The sequence below is a fragment of the Myotis daubentonii genome, chromosome 11, assembly GCF_963259705.1.
Source record: "Myotis daubentonii chromosome 11, mMyoDau2.1, whole genome shotgun sequence".
Classification (NCBI taxonomy): Eukaryota; Metazoa; Chordata; class Mammalia; order Chiroptera; family Vespertilionidae; genus Myotis; species Myotis daubentonii.
In genome coordinates, this window is record NC_081850.1 from 49,106,744 (window position 1) to 49,126,621 (window position 19,878).

The 19,878-nt window shown below is 41.1% G+C and overlaps 1 protein-coding gene across 6 annotated transcripts in view; it reads left to right on the forward strand.

Moving 5' to 3' along the window:
- NTRK2 (neurotrophic receptor tyrosine kinase 2) overlaps nt 1-19,878 on the forward strand; it is a 320,511-nt gene that overhangs the window by 104,052 nt on the left and 196,581 nt on the right. Inside the window, exon 13 of one of the 6 annotated variants that reach the window (XM_059657055.1) lies at nt 10,310-10,392. The exons of the other annotated variants lie outside the window; for them this stretch is intronic. Within the exon in view, the coding sequence (XP_059513038.1) occupies nt 10,310-10,377 (68 nt within the window). The 3' untranslated portion in view covers nt 10,378-10,392. Of the gene's footprint in view, nt 1-10,309; nt 10,393-19,878 lie in introns of those variants that run through there. 6 annotated transcript variants of the gene reach the window in all.

Genomic DNA, 19,878 nt, shown 5'->3' on the forward strand with positions numbered 1-19,878 from the left:
ATCATTTATTGAGCAATCGCTTTGTTCTAAGCCTGTTTCTGTACTTTTACATGTCTCATCTCATTTAATACCCTCGACACCTCACAAGTTAGATGAGGAAGTATAGATGAGGAACCTGAGATACAAAGAGGTGAAGTAACTTGCCTAGATGTGGTGAGTGGTGATACTAGGATCCAAATTGGGGCAGATGTCAGTTACACATTTTCAGTGATGTTCAGGATCATTATTCCCTTCAGTTATTCTTTTCTCTCTTTTTTTCCCTTTTGTTATTTTGATCCATCTGTCTCTACTTCTGGTTCCTTGTTCTGTTTTTCTCCAAAATAGGATATGTTATTTTACTTCTCTTTATAGGCTAATCTTTTAATCATGTGGCCTAATAATATTGAACCAAAGGAAAAAAAAGAGAAAAATCTATGAAGAAAGAGGTGCTATCTCAAACTAAAAAGGGACAATGGGATACAAGCTTGCTTTTAGAAAGATTTGATGTTGCACATGTTTGAATTACGGGCTTTCAGCTCACATTGACCATCACATGTCTGTGATTGCAAACACCTGTCATCTTTAAGGAACCGTGAACATGCGAGGGTGGAGGTGGCAGCTCTCCAGTAAGGAGTTGTGGGCTTCTTGAAAAACACATGTAAAACCCACTCTCAATTCTGATCTCTTGTATTGACATTTCATTGTCCTTGAACCAAGAAAGAAGCAATTCTATTTCCATTTCTGGAAGCTTCAAATGATGCTACCAAAAACAATGTATATACAGAACAACCAGGTGCAAAATGATCTCATGTATAAGAGACAACTGAATGGTGCCAACTCAGGAGCTTCAGGACTGCAGGGCATGGCTCCTAGACTGAGCTAGTCTTTGCCCAGCTGCAGAATTAGGCTGATGTGAACAGATCTCTCAGATATTTGGGGTACTGGGTCATGGTGGAATGCTGCTGCATAAGCAGTAATGACTGTGGCTGGATGTGTCTTAATAAACTCTGTATGATTTTACTTCATCTCATCTTCTCAGAAGTGAAAAGTTAGGCAAAACATTGGACTTTGAGTTTCAATGGCCACCGCTTCTTAACTGTGTGACCTTTGGTGAGTGTCTTAACTCTCAAAGACTCTGTTTTCTTAATTGCAAAAAGTGATGATAATTACCTATATTATAGAATTGCTTTGAGGATTGAAAAAGAGAATCATATACTTATAGGACTGTTATGAAGATTAAACAAATAACACATGTGAAGCCTTAGAAGAAAGCTTGGCATATGGTTAACACTGTGCCTTAGCTACTAGTATTATACACAGTAAGCATAAGAATAACGTTAAACAAGTATTATTTATTATTTACTTTAATTATTATAATTGTTATGTTATAATATGATATCATATCTTTGGGAAATAAAAAATTTCAAAGAGCAGTAGTAATATACTTAGTAGGAAAATGAAAATTAAATTAACAAAAATGTAAATTTACTAGATTCTAGTCGATTCATTGAGGCAGCCTGACATTTTCCAGGGTGAGTGTCTATTCTATGTGTTGGGACTATTGAGAGGGAGGGTCACCCCTCAGAAGTATTTGCTAAAATCCAGTCATAGAGACCAATGTGATATGTTCTGTCATCAGCGTCTGTTCTTGGGGCCCTGGTGGAGGCTCTGCCATTCCAGCCTCAGAGACGCAGGGCTGGCTTTATGTAGAAGGGGCACTTGAGCTTGGCTGTTGAAGGTAGGAGTCCCCCAGGCATGGAGGTGGCAAAGAGAACTGTACAGAGTTTCGCGCATGTGGAATGAGGGCAGGGTGGGTGTTCTGTGGGAACAACGTCTTGTGTGCTTGAGACACAAGATGCATGAGGACAGAGAGGTGTCAAGTGTTGTCCAAGTAGACTTACCAAGATGGACAACAGAAGAGGAGAGGGAGATTGGGGGAGCCTGGGCTGGACTTGTTCCCAGAGGGCACCTGGAGGTGGCTTTTGTCAGCTTCATGATCTCTCGTGAATTGAATGTAGGGTTCTGGTCCTCCCCAGAACAGGTATCTGTTTCCCAGCAGAGAGAAATAGGGAATTAGAATACAGGCCAGATACACTGATTTGGAAGCCATAGTCTAACTCCAGGTAAGAGCCTGGAGTGTGGATGAGCTGCCAGAGAATAAGGAGCAGAGAGCCTTGGGACAACTAAAACTGTGGAGGAGGAGGTGTCGAAATGGCCAGATTGAGGATAGACAGGCCTGAATGTGGTGTTAGGGAAATCAAGGGCGTAGAGAAATTTAGCGTGATCACCAGCACTAAAGTCCTCAGCTTGGTCAGCTGGAAGAGACTGGAGGAAAGGCCATTGAGAACTATGTATAAGGCCTTTGTGACAACTGTGAGGGGCTTTGCGAAGTGGCAAGGCTGAGAGGCCAGGATCCAAGCAGGTTGGAGAAAGGTTAGGTTGTGACCTGGCTGGCAGCTATGCTGTTCACCTCCCATTCACAACAGGGGAAGGGGAGAGAAGGTGCAGGGAGGTTGGCAGGGACGCAGGGAGCAGCTGCTGCCTGTCCAGGTGTGGCCTGAAGGAATGACCAGTAGGAGGACCAGCTGCAACCTGAGCAGATTGTGAAATTGCTGAGCTGTTGGTGAGGTGAACTGAATTCACTGTATCTGTGCCAGATCTTGATAGTCCAGAGCTGAGTGTGAAGGCAGAATGTCTTGCTGACCTGGCCGTCAGAGGCAGTTATTTACGCACCCACCACCTGAAAATGCTGACTCAGGGTTTGGTCTAGAGATGGAAAAGAAAGACAAACTTGGATCACAGAACCTCTGATGTTAGACCTGAAATCGGGGGGTCAGAGGCTGCCTAGTACAGCTTCCTTGGGGAAACTGAAGCCCAGAGTGAGCCTTGGACTTGCCAGGGTCATCCTGGAGTTAGTGGCAGACTTATATCCAGGAGGACTTTCTTGCCCCTGCAGCCTTTTCTCTTATCTCTTTACCCCACTACTGTGCCCTTCACCCCCCCTCTGGCCACAGAGATTATCAGTTAAGCCCTAAATTTTCTTCTTCCTTTTCCATCTTCCTACCCTTAACGGCACATGCTACTCTCCTCTCCGTCTTTTTTGGTGGTTGGTTAACAAAATAGCTTATATATTAGGGTGGCAGTGGATGGAGTGAATATGACATTCTATTTCTTCCAGGGTCTCTCCCCAGTGCATAGAGAGACTCTCGGTCTCTAAATATAAGTGGTCTTTATGTCAATCTCAATATTTGATCAGAGGAAACCTTAGGTAGAAAAATAACGTCAAGCAAACTTTAAGTACAAATTAAGTGCCTAAAATATTTCCTTTGTCATCCATTCTTTAATAAATTTCTAAGGGAGACTAACATCAGCCCCACAGAAGAAGCAAAAATTATATATCTTACCAAGGCAGACATTCAGCTGGTTGTGGATAAAATTTCCCCTGGCTATTCTGAGCAGTGGTTGAAAGAAAATTGGGCTAGAGAGCCCTGCACATTTTCACAGAAGTTTTACCATTTCCCTCCAAGACATAAGGATGCAAATTCCTGGCTTGGGCAAGGGATGGGGGAGTTGAATAGAACATAAAAAGAATCCATTAATGATTTAGAAGACTACTTAATTTCCCTACCTCTGTAACAGAGAAACAGAGTTTGATCAATACTCTCAAGGTCACTGTTGATATTTGCTAAGTCAGCGAGTCTATTTTAGAATTTTGAAAAATCATCCCCTGCATCCACCCTGATGGATTTCCATAGATTCATGCAGGGAGGTAGCTTTTGACTATGTGGCCAATGTGATGTTAAAGGAGGGAGTGTAGGTATATGTACTGGGGATCTATAGTAGAGTTTCAAGACTTGGAAGACTAATTTAATTCAAGATGGGATCTAGGGAATTGAGAGAGAAATTCCCATATGATTGTTAATTTGCACTGAAAGGGGAATTATTATTACTAAAATGAACCATAGCTATTATGTGGTTTTATTAATCAGGGTGTTTTCAATTATTTCTTTTTAAAAATTTTATCTTTATTGTTGAAAGTATTACAGATGTGCTCCCCTTCCCCCCTCTTCAATTATTTCTGTGTGATATTTTAGTTAGCTCTTTCTTTTCAAATGTAACATTGCCTCTTTGGGATTTGCCTGGTAGTGTCATATTATATTCTGTTTATTTCATTTAGTATTTATTGGCTAAGCTGAGCCTTTTAGAATAAAGAGTCTCTAACTTACTAATATTAATGTGTGCTTCTTACCTCTTCTGCTGACTGGAATGAGTGTAATGTTCTCTTGGCATCTTATGAAAAGGTCTTTGATAATTGTATAACCCAATATTCAAAACAGTGATGGAGAGATGAAAAGGGGCCTGTCCATGACCCTCATTCCTCCAAAAGATCTGTTCCCTTTGGTCATCTCATTAAGTCCTTTGATCAGATCATCTAGATTAACTCTTAAAGTTAACTGCCTTTACCCTAATATTTACATACATTTGCTATGTCTCAATCAGTCAAAAAAAAAAAAAAAAAAAAGGAAAAATAAGTACTCCCAAAATGACTATTCTCTCTGCAACATTCCAAAACAAACCTTGGTTCCATGCAAACTAAAGGCTGATAGAGCCCACGGTGATAACAGTCCTTTCAAAAAGTTTATCTCTGGAGAGTTCTGGCTATTGACTCATCAGAGATAGACACGTTGAAACGTTCCGTTCCAGAGAACACATGTGGTTTCCAGTCAAAATACTATGCAAATATTTTCTTGACCATGGTATTTCCTCTCTATACATTGCCCTTAAAATGGTGTTTTGCTATTTATTTAGAAAAAAAAGCAGGTGGAAAATTCCTGCTTCTGATTGAATTTTACAATCCTCTGAGGCAACACTCTAGAGATTAGAATCTGATATTTTAGAGAAAAAGGCTTCTTTTTTAGAATTATCTCTGAGATTGAAAGATGTTGTCTAAAGTACAACTCAAGCTTGAAAAAATGTCTAGACTCTTTCAACATATGTAGCCACTGGGAACGTGGTAAAACAACAAGGAATGGTATAGTTTCAGATGGGAATTTATTTCCTCTAAGCTTGTCAATGAGCAGACAGGCCTTTGAGGGGAAGTCATCTTCCCCAGCCTGGGAAGGGAGAGTTATTTTTACTCGTAGTTCCCACCATGGAACAAGAAAGAGAAACTAATTGTTCTCTCACCCAATGCCGCTGAATCCTCTTCCTCGTCTTAAGTATGAACCAGGAAGAAATTCCTCTGTGGGAAATTATGAGCAGAGTTAATTATAACTGTCTAATGAGGCAAATCCCAATTTTCAGTAGACCATGACCCTTGGTACATTAAAGAAGAGAGGCACTTCATATTTTTATTCAACTGACATTTGGTTAATACACTTCAAACAAATTTTGGCTACATTGAGCTCATTATGAAATGGACTTTGTCCTGTTCATAAAATGCTGCTAGTAAAATAAAAAAATACCAATGCTGTTCTTGTCATTTACTAGCTCCCTGATGCCAGTTTCAGTTTGTTAAAGGGGAACTCAGTAAAAAAATATCACGGGATTTCTTTGAAGGTCACTAAGTTAGTAAAAAAAGCAGTGGCCTTTACATCAATCAAATTCAGATTAAAATCCCTTCTTGGCCACCTTTCATTGTCCTTGAACAATAATAACAACAGTACTACTAATAATACCACTTGCTGGGCAATTGTAAGTTTGAGCCATATAAAATGATCATTTTGTAGGATCAGACAGTGGTCAAATACAGACATTTTCACATGGTTCATATGGTTCAGACTAATGGCAGAGCTTTATAGATATTTTATTTGATTCTTTCAAACCAGTTTTAAAGAAAATATAATTATCACCATGTACATATGAGAGCACCTAGCTATACCCAGGGTTTAAAAAGTTGCTCTAGGTCACAAATTAGTAAGGTGGATGGTTGAAATCTGAGCTATCTTTTTTTTATCATCTTTAAATTAAATTTGTCAGGGTGACATTGTTTAATAAAATTTCAAGTGTACAACTCTATATCACATCATCTGTATATTACATTGTGTGTTCAGCATTCAAAGTCACATCTACTTCCATCATCATATATTTAGACCCCCCTCTACCCTTTATTATCTTCCCCCACCCTTCTTTTCCCTCCAGTGAGCAGACAAAGTCAAGGACCATATGATTTCACTCATATGTGAATTATTTTTTCACCACAGTGTTCTATATATTCCTGTAAAGTAGGTATTAAATAACTGCCCTGAGCCTTGGTCTCCTCTTCTGTAAATGGGGAGAGCAGAAATGCCCTGAGGATTTGAGCCGACACATGTGGAGTGCTTCCCATGGTGTCCGTTGCGTAATGATGTTTAATAATGTGTAGCTGTAGTCATCAGCACCACCACCATCAGGGTCTAACATTTCACTCACTCAAAGGTGTGTAAAAAATGTGCCTAGTGAGACAATAAAGGAAGGCAACTGGCGTGTGTGTGTGTGTGTGTGTGTGTGTCCGTTGTGTGATTGCTAAGAGATCTCTTTCCTATTTACAGTCACTCCTTGCACAAACTGTAGTGACTTGAGCCCAACATTTGCCCATGCATTTCTCCCACTTTGCTATTCTCAAAACAAAAGAGAATTGGGTGAAAATACCCTATTGAGAACAGAGGTGTCTGTGACAAATTGGCTTAATTGAAAACAACTAAAAAAAAAAAATATCTCCCAGTTTAGGAGCAGTGCAGGAGATCAAATTAGCCATGGAGATTCTAAGTGGAGGATTTTGATTGCCGTAGGCATGACCTAAATTGCAGAGTGTGAGTCATTATGAAAGTACTACTATTTCTGCTCTGCTAATTGAGAGGCAGTGTTTCTCATACAGAGTGGTTAGGGATGGTGAGAGTGCCCATGTGTCCCACAAACACTGTGCTGCCTTAGGCCCATTTATTTGCCCTAGGCATTGGTTTTCCCAGTCACAAACATAGATGATAATTTTATAGAATAAGGTTTTGAATTTTCCCCTCAGAAGACATTTGATGTGCAGCCTATAAGTTCTAAGCTCGTACTATACAGCAAGCATGTCAAACTGGCGGCCCTTGGGCCGCATGTGGCCCACAACAAATATTTTTGGGGCTAGGCCAATATAACAGTATGTAAGAAATGTTTTAATAAAAATTTCATTTCATAACTTAAATTTTACAATATCCTGTTATAGATAATTATTAATAATGAACTACAATGTTCACTAATGACTGATTACTATAATCGTGTTGCATTAATTTCCCTTACACGCCTTACGTGCAGGCGCGCCATTTCTCTCCACTAATACTAGCAGTGAATATTTTAGCAGCCACATCATGTCATTAGTCTTGTACTGACTTGTTTGGTGTGCACAACAGGAAATATTTCTCTTTCGGAGAACAAGAAAAATAGGCTTATTTGCATTACGCTTATTAATTGTGTAGTTATTCAGTGTTTGGTAAGTTAATGTTCAAGGAAAAATATTAATTCTTATTAAAATGTTCTATTATTTTATGTTAATGATGACTCATTTATTTCAGCCCTTTGTATTCAGCATGAATACTACATAGAAATACTACATTTCTATGAAAATTGAAGCTTTTATTTTTGTGTGGCCCACATAAACTTAAACCTTGTTTATTTGGCACAGGTTAGCCTTTACTATACAGGTTGGGTTATTTTCATGGGAAGGAATTTCCACTTGTTCTTTTTCAGAGGGAGGAAAGAACAAATAACCCTCATGGTGTGGTTCACAGAAATGACCACAGAACAGGGGTCAGTGAACCTGTCGGCCAAATCTGTGTTTGTTAATAAAGTTTTATTGGGACACAGCCACGTCTGTTTTTGGCATTGCCTCTGGCTGCTTTTGAGCTAAAACAGCAGAGCTGGCTACAACAATAAACAAAACAAACAACCACTTAAAGAGATAGGAGTGTGTTTCACACAGCAAGAATTCCTGAACCAAGGCTCTGATGGTGACTTGAGGATGCCGTCAGGGACACTGATGCCTTTCACCTTTCTTTTCTGCTGTTTTTAGCTGCTAAGCCTCTTCCTTATGTTTGTGACCTTGAGGTCTCAAGGTGGCTGCACTTCCTCTAGATGTCAAATCTACAGTCCAAGTAGAAAGAAGGAAGGAGGGCAATGTGGCTTTCTCTGATGAGGTTTTGCTTTTTAATTCAAGAAGAGACAACCCCACCCCCTGGACTTCTAGATATCTCTCAGAGGCCATAATTATGTTACATGCCCACCTTTAACTTCAAAGGACACGGGGAAATCAAAGATATTGGCTTTTCTCCCTCAAAGGAAGGGGAAGAAAGGGAAAAAGGGATTGTGAGTGGATTTTGAATAACCAACCCACAATGTCTGCCAGAGGTGAGAAAGAGGATCTTAGAGCGAGAGCAGTAAAGCTGTTTCAAAGATGCTATTAACCTATGATGTCCTAGGATTATAATTCCTTTATCTTTTCTGAAAGTTCAAAAACGCTTGCTGATCAGATCATTAATTTTGTGAGGAATTGGTTTGGTGGAGTATTCTGGGCATTTCTATGAACAAAGGAAGTACCAAATCAATTAATAGTGGAAACAAGATGGAGTGGTAGGAATCATATCTCACTGTTTCGGGGAGCAAACTTTTTAATCCCTTTAGAAGAAATCTCATGGAAACAGTTGATGAATTATATAATTTTAAGTTCTTTTCTTTTGGGTAAGTCTGAATTACCCCCTACTTGCCAAAGCAAGCTGGAAATGTTTTATTGGCTTAATTTCAATTTCTATATGTATATGAAAGTAATAAAACTGCAGTTCTTTAAACATATTTCTTAATTTAGAACTTTCATAAATTCACGCTGGCTTTTCTTTTTCATGTACAATAAATTAGATTCTACGGCATATCAATCATATCCTGGTAAGAATATTGAAACAAAGTATAAATGTTCATTTAAGGAGGAAGCTAAAGCTGAGAAATGGTAAAGGAAATACGGTAAAGACCACATTAGGTAGACAATGGCATTAATCAAAGATCAGCAAACTACAGCCCATGGATTAAATACAACCTCGAGTCTGTTTTTACAAATAAAGTTTTATTGGAATACTGCCAGCTCATTCTTTCACATATGTATGGCTGCTTTCATGTACAGCAGCAGAACCAGTGGTTGTGACAGACTGAATGGCCCACAGAGTTGAAAATATTTACTCTTTGGCCCTTCACAGAAAATGTTTGCCAGCCCCTGCACCAACAGTCATGGGGATTCTGTGATAGCTGAACACAGGGACTGTGAGTCCCCTCCATGTGGAAATCAATTTCATGTTCAGGAAAAGATAAAATAAAGTAAAATGTGTGGTTATATTAGCAGAAATGCATTCAAAATTCCCAGACCAGAGCCATCAGGATGTTTGTTTTCATATAAAAAACACACAACTGGTTCCATTTCCATCTTTGGCTCCTGCCAGTCATGAAAGATGCTCTCACCACATTGACATGTCATCCCAGCTCTGAGTCTGTAGCCAGCAACAGGGGCTGTGAGGTTGCTCTTTGCTGGCTCTGGGCTATTGAGCAAGTCATCAAGCTCTTGAAAACGTATCTTCCTCCTCAGACAAGAGGGCAGTGCATGGACTTCAGGGTCTCTTCATCCTTTTCTTGATGGAAGCTCTCTGATTCAGTGACCACATGATTCCTTTCTTTTTTGAAAGCAGAGGAATTTTTTTTTAATTGACATTTTCAACACTGAATTGTCTTTTCTATTTGGGGCATGATTTGACCAGGGTGTGCAACAAGTTTAGATATGTACCATCAAACATTTGCAACTCTTTTTGAACATAAAACATTAGCTATTTTAAAAGAACAAAAACTGAGAGCTAGAGTCTACAGATAATGGAAATAGCGACTATTGAGTGAACGTGCTATGTGCCCCAAATTAAGTGCTATCGGCATTTCCAGTTCACAGAAGAGGATACAGAGGCGACTTGCCCAAGGTTGCACAGTCATTGCACATCCTAGCTTCAGAGCCCAAAGAACATGTCAGCCACTGTTCTTTCTGTCTCACGGTGGGTCAGACACAGAAACTATTCTTCATCTTCACGGCAAATAGGGAGAAAACAAGTATGAGAGCTGCAGGTCAGCATTCCTAGAAATGATGCGGACTTTGGAAAATTAGAACAGACTTTTTTTCATGCACTAAAAACATACTTTGTGCCATCAAGATCATCCTTAGAGGCACCTTTTAAGACAGATTTAAAAAACAACTTAAGGTGATAGTTGAAGCAATACAGATTGGAAACTAGGGCGTTTTTGTGAAATCACCTTTCGTTGCCATTACCATTTTTGAATTCTTTCTCAGAATTAAGAAACACACAAGCAAACAAGCCATGTGGAACAATCTGTGGCAGATGGTTATTTCAGCTCTAGGTGAGTTTTGTCATTATAGTCTGGGACAGAGAAATGATTGCTTTGGATAATCATCTGTTATTTTAGTGAACTGCCAGCTAGGAACTGTTATAGCTATGATGGTTTAGGATGGGGATTTTTTCCCCCTAAAGATTAGCAGGTAAATTGTCTCCATTCGAATTCTGTAGAATATTAGATGTCACGCTACTGAGTATCAAGGAGAAACCTAACAGTTTGGTTGGGGACAGGAAAGGGGTGAGATGAAATGAGACTTAAAGCACAAGGTAGGCCTCTCCTCCAGGTTTAGCTTCCCCTGGAAAATACAGCAAATAACAGCCAAACCATGGTGTTCATTACCAGCCCACATCCCTAATTAATTTATTTTATGTTAATTAAGTTTATAATTATATAGTAAAACATTTACTTTCTCCCTCAAGAAACTGACTGAATCTTCTGAAGGGGCTTTGTGACTGTAATTTAGGTGCAATTAGCCAGTTACATTTAGTTAGGGTTTGGTACATTTAGCCGCTAGAAAGGAGGAAACCAGCAACAATTCAGAAGCAAGTCTGGATCCAGAGGGCATGTGGCTAGGGGCTCTCCCTGGCTTTTGGGCAGTGAGTGCAGGTGTCTAAGGCAATCTCAAGCTGGAACTCTGTCACGATGTGGTTTCAATATCATCTATGTCAGTGGTTCTCAACCTTCCTAATGGCATGGCCCTTTAATACAGTTCCTCATGTAATGGTAACCTCCAATTTCATTGTTACAAATTGAACATAATTAAAGCATAGTGATTAATCATAAAAACAATATGTAATTATATATGTGTTTTCCGATGGTCTTAGGTGACCGCTGTGAAAAGGTCATTCGACCCCCAAAGGGGTCGCGACCCACAGGTTGAGAACCGCTGATCTATGTACATTGCTCAATTGTGGAACTGTAGATTCCTATCACTTTGGATAAAGGCAAAACCTTTTGCCCAAAGTTTTGTTGTGGTTGTGGAATTGGAGCTGAAGCCATAGAATGTGTCTCAGATGTTTTCCACCATGGGTGTGAAATCCCTGCCACTGACCAAACTTCCGACTCAAAGGGATACCACCAGCCAGCAGGCACCATTGTAGCATCAGAAGACATCTTACCTGCTGAGCAAGGTAAAGAGGGCATGTGACCACCTGAGGATCTGAGAGCAGTGGTTCCATACAGCTCTCCACAGCCCTCCACAGCATCTCCAGGGCTTCTAACTCTCATTTTGAGCCACACTTTTCTGAGAGGGTGAAGATGAAATTAAAAAATATATATACTAGAGGCCCGTTGCACAAAGAGATTTGTGCAATAGGCCTTCCTTCCCCTGACTACCGGCACTGGTTTTCCTCCAGCACCCGGGACCCAGGCCTTCCCTCAGGCCACAGCAGAGAAGCCAAGCCTGGAGGCTTCTCCTCTCTGGCTACAGCGAGGCTTGGCTTCTCCGCTCCAGCCACAGCAGAGAAGCCAAGCCTCTTCAGTCTTCAGTCATCTTCAGTCTTCAGTCGTCTTCAGTCTTCAGTTGTCTTCAGTCTTCAGTCTTCACTCCGTGCCTGCATATGCAAATTAACCACCATCTTTATTGGGTTAATTTGCATATTCATCCTGATTGGCTGGTGGGTGTAGCGGAGTGACACCAATTTGCATGTTTTTCTTTTATTAGTGTAGATATATATATTTACATATATATTTTTTAATTTCATATATATATATATATATTCCAGAGAGGAAGGAAGAGGGAGAGAGACAGGAACATCAATGATGAGAGAGAATTATTGATCAGCTGCCTCCTGCATGCCCTATACTGAGGATCAAGCCAGCAACCTGGGCAATTGCCCTGACTGGGAATTGAACTGTGACCCCCTGGTTCATAGTTCGATGCTCAACCACTGAGCCATGCCTGCTGGGCTGAAGGTGGAATTTTTGAGCAAAGTTCTTTTCTGTTATTTTTTACTTAATAGTGCATGACAGAGAATCTATTTAGGCCTATGAAGAAAATACAGTTGAAAGAAATCATTTGCAGTGGCTCCTGAGCTGACTGTGGGCAGGGTTGGAGTTCACTACCTATGACTGTGAATGGAAATTTGGGAAGCTCTAAGGCACAATTATTCTAGTGTGGCGCACAAGAGTAAGTATCCCAGTGACACCCCAGTGGTTGGTGTAACAAGGGCCCATCTACCTTAAAATCCCCTTGGTTCTTGAAGAATTTATTTCTTGGTGGATAACAGAGGTCTTTGATTTAGAAAGGAAGCCGGAGAATTTTTTGTCTTGGAGTTCTGAGCTGAATTAAACCTTTTTTAAAAAATATTTTGGTGTCCTGCTATCACAATGGAAGGTTATTACTTGTGTGATTAATGAGTGAAACATGTACTTATGTTGAACAAAATATGATCGCTTAGCCACCTTCTGCCTTTTTGTTTTCATCTGTAAAATGGAAGCCCTAACCTCCTTTTCACTTCACAATGAGCAAATGACAGCCCCCTTCCCAAAAGAGGTGTGTAACTGACTCACATATACTTGAAATGATGTATAGATTTTTATGTTTCCATGTTTTTGTTTTTGTTTTTGCTTACATTATTTAGTAATATTTTTAGAAATTGTGTCTCTTTATTTCTGGTTGACACTTCATTGTTGTTGTTTTTTTAAAATATATTTTATTGCTTTTTTACAGAGAGGAAGGGAGAGGGATATAGAGTTAGAAACATCGATGAGAGAGAAACATCGACCAGCTGCCTCCTGCACACCTCTTACTGGGGATGTGCCCGCAACCAAGGTACATGCCCTTGACCAGAATCAAACCTGGGACCGTTCAGTCTGCAGGCCGACGCTCTATCCACTGAGCCAAACTGGTTAGAGCAACACTTCAATGTTTTTTGTGCCTAGTTGTATTAAAACAGAGTAATAAACCAACACAGCAACACAGATGGGGATGGGGAGAACATCCAATTAATAGGTTTTTAAAGAGGACACCCTTTCATACCCCAATCTTGAACACAGCTTCCACTCCATAAATAAAAATAGTGATGTCAACATATACCTCTTAGTTCTTCTTAGTCCATAGGAGAAAATAGAAAGAGTTGGAAATGAGAGAAGGACCTACACATGGAGAAAATGAGACAGATGAGGGGGGGGAGAGAGAATGAGATTGAGAGATATCCCCCAAGAAAGACATTTGGGTGGCCCAGAAAAACAATATAGGACGTTGAAAAACTTGGAGATGAAAGACACTTGGTTACACTAGCCTGGATCAAGGCAAGCATTTGTGAAGGTATATATCTTGTGAGCTTTAAGAAAACCATCACTAATTGGTTTAAGGTTATATTGCACATTTACAGCAGAGTCCTAAATGGGCTCAGTGAAGGTGGATTCAGATCATGTTTTATGTATGGGTTACAGTTTATTACCCTGAACATCTTTTTGGTAGATCATACATATTTGGTAAAACATAGAGGTATCTTCAATGAGAGGGGTCATTCCAATTGTATTTTTTAAAATCAATAGGACAGTTTGGAATTTCTAAGGTTTTATACTTTGTCTAAATAAAATATTAATAGGCACAATGCTAGCAACTACCCTGAGTTGAGGAGCCTAGACAATATTAGGTACTCATATTAATTCTAGCCATCACAATAAGTCAAGTTTATTTCATTCCTATTATAGAGTTGGCTAATAGGTTCAGAGAGGTCCTCCGACTTGGCCAGGGTTACACAGCTCAGGACGGGTAAGGGCAGGATCCAAATTCAAGTCTGTCTGGCTTCAGGCTTCTTTTCACTGTCTAGCCAGCCAGTCATCAGGCATCACCATGGAAATGAGTCCTTTAGCACACAGTTGTCAAGGAAGATAAATATGTGGGGTGACTGTACTTATTAAAATTCTAATCCTAATGCTAGCTGTACGTAAAGTTCTAGGATCTTGTGTAGTTAAACAATGGATGGTAAATGGCCCTAATTATGAAGAATGAAAGAAAAACTAATTTATAATCCAGTCATCCTGCTATGCACGTGTAATTATACTCATTATACTCTGTCTTTTTATCTATGTGACATTTACAATTTCTTACTGCTTTCATATAAGGCAATGCATGTGTCCATCATGTCTTTGAATGCCTCTGTGCTCATGTAGAAGGCGATTTCTGCTTTGAACTAAGGATGTGTGTAGGGTTACAAGGTAACTAGCCTTTCCCTTTTAATCACTTTGATGTAACAAACAACTTTCTGTAAGTTTTGGAAAGCATTTCTAAAGGAATTTCAGATGTTTGCATATATTAAATTTTCATTTAAAAAAATCTAGAATGCATTGTTTTCTCAGTGTCTTGGTTCTGGTTGATTTTTGGCATGGCTGCTATATTTCTTAACCAAGCTGTTATATTTTATATATATTGCCGTATTTGCCATGCATACTTTATTACTTTATTTTAAAAAGGAAAGTGTGTGTGTGTGTGTGTGTGTGTGTGTGTGTGTGTGTGTGTGTGTAAATGAAAGGCATGCTTTTTAAAATCCAGAGTTTTCTCCATGCATAAACTGTACAAGAACCAAAGAATCATGAAGAGACCTGCTGTGTTCCAAGATGAAAGAATCAAGGAGTTGGGAGAATCTTCCCCATCTTTCTGAAAGAGAGTTTGTGGTATACACAACTGAGGGCGCACACACTCAGCTGCCCTAAGACACTGTTGAGGTGTTAGTAGGGATAGTTAGGTAGGGTGGCATGGCATCATGGGCTTTTCCCAAAGTGAGCTTTTGGAGCAAATAAAAATGTCACTAGCAGATGCTTCTAGAACTGTGGGTTTAACTTAAGTCGAGTAGGGGGTTCTGTTGGTAGCCTCCGTCTGAATGCTTAGAAGACTGTGACCCTGAAGTCAACTTTGCACTTTGCAAGCTTCCTGTTGAGACTAGAATGAGTTCTCCATTTTACAGAGGCATTTTGGGATGGGTCACCTGCTACTCCTAAGGAGCATGTATAGCAATTGGGTCTGGCCCCAGAATCCTGAGGGTTCTACTTGATGTTGAAGCACTTTTGGAGTATAGATTCTGTTCTTCGTGGTGTGAATGGGTGGGTACTCTTTCAGAGTGTTAAGTAATGTTTGGGTATGCCCTTATGAGCTTTGGTAGGGTAAGGGGTGCTCATTGTGGGTTGAGTTAGATATATTTCTGCAGGATCTGATCTGGAACTTTAAATCAGAGTCCAATCTGCGATGGTAAATTTTGTTTTATGGAACAGTGTCAAGTAATATCCCAGGTAGACTGACCAAGGGCAGGATGAGCCACCATTTCAATCCACATTTTCCATCACCTCTTGGATTCTGTGGAGAGGCGCTTTTTAATTCTCGCTCTAGGGAGGTAACTTCTGATTTGATGGAAGTCCTTTTGCTAATGGTTGTCCAAGAGAAAAGGCATCAGAAAAAAAGGCATGTTTGGGTGAAGGACCTTCTTTCTACCTCATGATCTTCATCTGTCTTTAAGTTTGGACACATTCACTTCTCTGGGTAAAAGGCCGAGTACAAAGAAGTACAACAGGTCTTTAAATAACATCCTTTTGTTCAACATCATTTTTTAAAACTTTTTTTTGTTAATCCTCACCCAAAGATATTTTTCCATTAATTTTTAGGGAGAGTTGAGGGGATGGAGGATGGGGAGAGAGAGAAACATCCATGTGAGGGAGACACATCAATTGGTTGCCTCCCACACATGCCTGCAACCAAGTTATGTGCCCTTGACCAAGAATCGAACCTGAGACTCTTCAGTCCATGGGCCAATACTCTTAACCACTGAGTGAAAACCAGCCAGGGCTGTTAGCATCATTTTGTTGTAACATTGATGAGAAAAAAATATTAATTCCCAGCTGGGGCCACTGACTGGCCACCTTGATCCTGAACTAGAGTAAGCTGGTTGGGAAATCATTATCTTACTTGTTTGATTAATCTTTCTTACATGTACATATAGCTCACACTTATTTCAATGTTTAATATTAGAAGTGTTTGTTGAAATAAGCCAGAGGCTGGACGCACCTACAGGACAACAAGAGATTGATTTATTCAATCTTAGTGTAGTTGGTGTGAAAATCTTTGAGAATATTAATGCCCTGAAAACCATGAACTCCATGTGTTTTTTTGTTTGTTTTGTTTTACTCCATTTATAGCATTTGTAGGTGATTCCACAAATAGAGGCAATGGCATCTGTCTTTGGATGTGCTACCTATCCTATGTGAAGTCCCTGACATGGTAGTGGTTGAGCCGTTGGACACTTGTCACCAGGCCCTGCTGATCCATCACATTCTACTTAGAATCACTGAGTTTTAGTTGTGCAATAGCTCTGGGTTTCCTTACACATTCGAGTTTAGCCTCTCTGTGTGTTTCCTGCTTTGATTTTCAGCTCATAACAACTTCATTTTGCTAAGACAAACCAGAGCTTTCCAAGACTTACTGACCATCCTCAGACATTTAGTTTTTCATCTCCAGCTAACAAATGGACCATACTTTTCTTTATCCAACTCCCACAGCCACCATCATTTTGATCATCATATCTGATTCTGTCCAGGAGCTTTGAAGTGATCTGATTAACCCAGTTGCCAATGAGACACAGTAGAGCCTACATTGTCTTGCATCCTCCCTACTTTCCAGTTTGGTTCTGTTGTTGAGTACATAGAAATTATTTTTAAAAAGTTTATAGATTACTATTCTGCAAGACAGTGTAGGGTGTAGAAGGGTATAGACATTCTCTGTCTGCCCTCCTGTGGCTTACAGTTTGGGATGCAGGAAGTGAAAAGGAAAGAACTATAAGTTTCAAAAAGGTACACAAGAAGGCCATGTGAATGCATGGAAGAGAAGTTAAGAGGCCCACGAACTGGGAGACCTCTTTACATTGGACCTTCAAGAATGGTCAAGGCTTCCAACACATGATAGAAGGAGGTCTTAGGAGAAGAGGTGGTCTATGGATAAAGCACATCCTTAGGAAGCGAAAGGAGTGTCAGAAGGCTGATGAAGGAACTTCTGCAATGAGCACAGAGAGGGAAGCACCAGGACTTAAACTTTTATATTGGGAAATTGCTGCTATAGGTGCAGGTGATACCATTGTAAAGGAGGCACTAACAATCCAGAAGTTCCGAGTTTAGATTTCAGCTATCTCACTCCACACAGGTGACCTTGGACACATCACAGTGGCCATGTGGGTTGAGTGAGTTCCCTATAAAATAGGAAAGGCGGGACAGTAATGGCTAGATGGTGCAAGAATCAACAGATAGTCACTGTTCCACAAATGGCAAATTAGGACAAGTGGTGCTGAAATAAAGCAGAATTGTGCCTCATTCAAGTCTAACTTTGTGATGAAAGCAAAACCTTTTTGCACCCACTGTTGTTCAGGTACCTCATGTTATGAGAACACAGGAGAGTACTCTTTGGTTTGACCTAGTACACATTTCCCAGAAGGCCCAAGGAGCATTTGCTTTGTTCGCCAATGAAGGTGAGCCACCGTACTGTCACCTTCACCACCACACCGGCTCCCAAGAGGCCCCATGCCACTCAGACACCCAAGTTGGCAGTTTTTCTGTTTAAACTCTCCGAATGACAAATGCGGTAAGATTGGCTTTTCCAGATAGCAGCTGCATCTTTCTTCCACTCCCTTCCCTTCGCTTCCTTTCAGACTCAGCAATTTTCTTCTTTCCCCCAGATAAATTGCTGTTAATTTAAATGTACTGCAGATCCTTGCCATTTTATGGCTGATTGCTTCTGAGTAATAGGAGGAAAATGTGTGCATGTTTGAATGTAAAGAAATCTTAATGAGTCGGAAGCCAATGATAAAGAAAGCACAGTGCTTCACTGACCTTCAGCCCACCCCCGAGCCTTCCCTTTGAAGAGGTCTGTGGGCAGATTTGAAATCAGCGAGTAGCAGAGACTGAGTTTTAGGACGCATCCTGGTTTTCCTTCTCTGCTTTCAACTTCACATTGCATTCTCAGACAGCATCTGCTTTAACCTTGTTCAGATTTAGCTCAGCTGGTGCAAGGAGTGGTGGCAACATTTCTCTAAGGTTGTTTTTGATAAAGGAGCTGTTCTCACAATAACTCCTGTGCACCATCGGAATGCTGCAAATGCTTCAGAATGTCACATTGTCAAAATATCTATATTTCAGGCTCAGAAGCTAGACAGCTCGTTTGGCTGCTAAACCCACAAGATGTTCAGCCATTTGTTGTGGTCTAAAAACTTTCCCCCTCACTAGGAGAAAATAATCATCTATTGTTTTTATATTATTTTGTGGCCCCTTTCTTGAGTTCTTATAAGAGGGCAAAATTCATGAGATCCTGGTAGGTAGACTAGGACCCTGATTGGATATCACTTTTGATCCTTGAGAAATATGAAATATTGGAGATATCTATATATATAAAAGCCTAAGTGACTGTCGCAACCGAGGCCTGGTGCACAAAATTCATGCGGGGGGGGAGGGGTCCCCTTAGCCCAGCCTGTACCCTCTCCAATCTGGGACCCCTCGGGGGATGTCTGCTGCTGGTTTAGGCCCCATCCTGGGGAACGGGCCTAAACTGGCAGTCAGACATCCCTCTCACAATCTGGGACCACTGGCTTCTAACTGCTCACCTGCCTGCCTGCCTGATAACCCTAACTGCCCCCCCTGGCTGGCCTGGTCACCCCCAACTACCACCCCTGCCAGCCTGGTCACCCCCACCTTCCACCCCCTCCAGCCTGGTTACCCCTAACTGCCTCTCCCGCCAGCCTGGTTGCCTCTTACTACCCCCCTTGCTGGCCTGGTCATCCCCAACTGCGCCCCCAGCCTGGTCACCCCTCAGTGCTCCCCTCTGCCGGCCTGGTCACCCCTCACTGCCTGCCCGCCCCCCCCGCCCCCCCCCCCCCCCGCCGGCCTGGTCACCACTAACTGCCCCTCCTGTTGGCCTGGTTGCTCCATGCAACCTGCTGTCCGGTCGTTTGGTTGCCCCTCACTACCCCCCCCCGCCCCCCGCCCCAGCCCCCACCGGCCTGGTCACCCTATGCAGCCTGCTGCTCAGTCATTTGGTTGCCCCTCACTAACCCCCCTGCCAGCCTGGTCACCCCACACAGCCTGCTGCTCAGTCATTTGGTCGTCCCTCACTAACCCCCCTGGAGGCCTGGTCGCCTCACGCAGCTAGTTTCCTTATAAAAGGATGAAATCTGTAAGTCAAACTAATTTTTCAATATATGGTAGAGTATCTTTAGTGTGTCAATAGTATGGGAAGATCAAGGGTATTAAGAAGCCTTCCTGAAGGCTCACATTGCTTATCCTTGTTTCAGGCTGCTTTTTTCCTCTTAAGGGAGATACTGCATGTGTTTTTATGGTGGTTTCACTTGTTATTTTTTATTGCAAGGGCGAATGGAGCTAAGGCATGCTTCTTTGAAAAGGATGAATCACAAAAGGCAATCAGAAGGAGGTTGAAGAGTAACATCTGACATCAATTTAAATAGGGGCAAATGCTGTTGTGTCCCGAGTGAATGGCAGTCCAAAAGAGCTTGCATCTAGCTAAGAAAA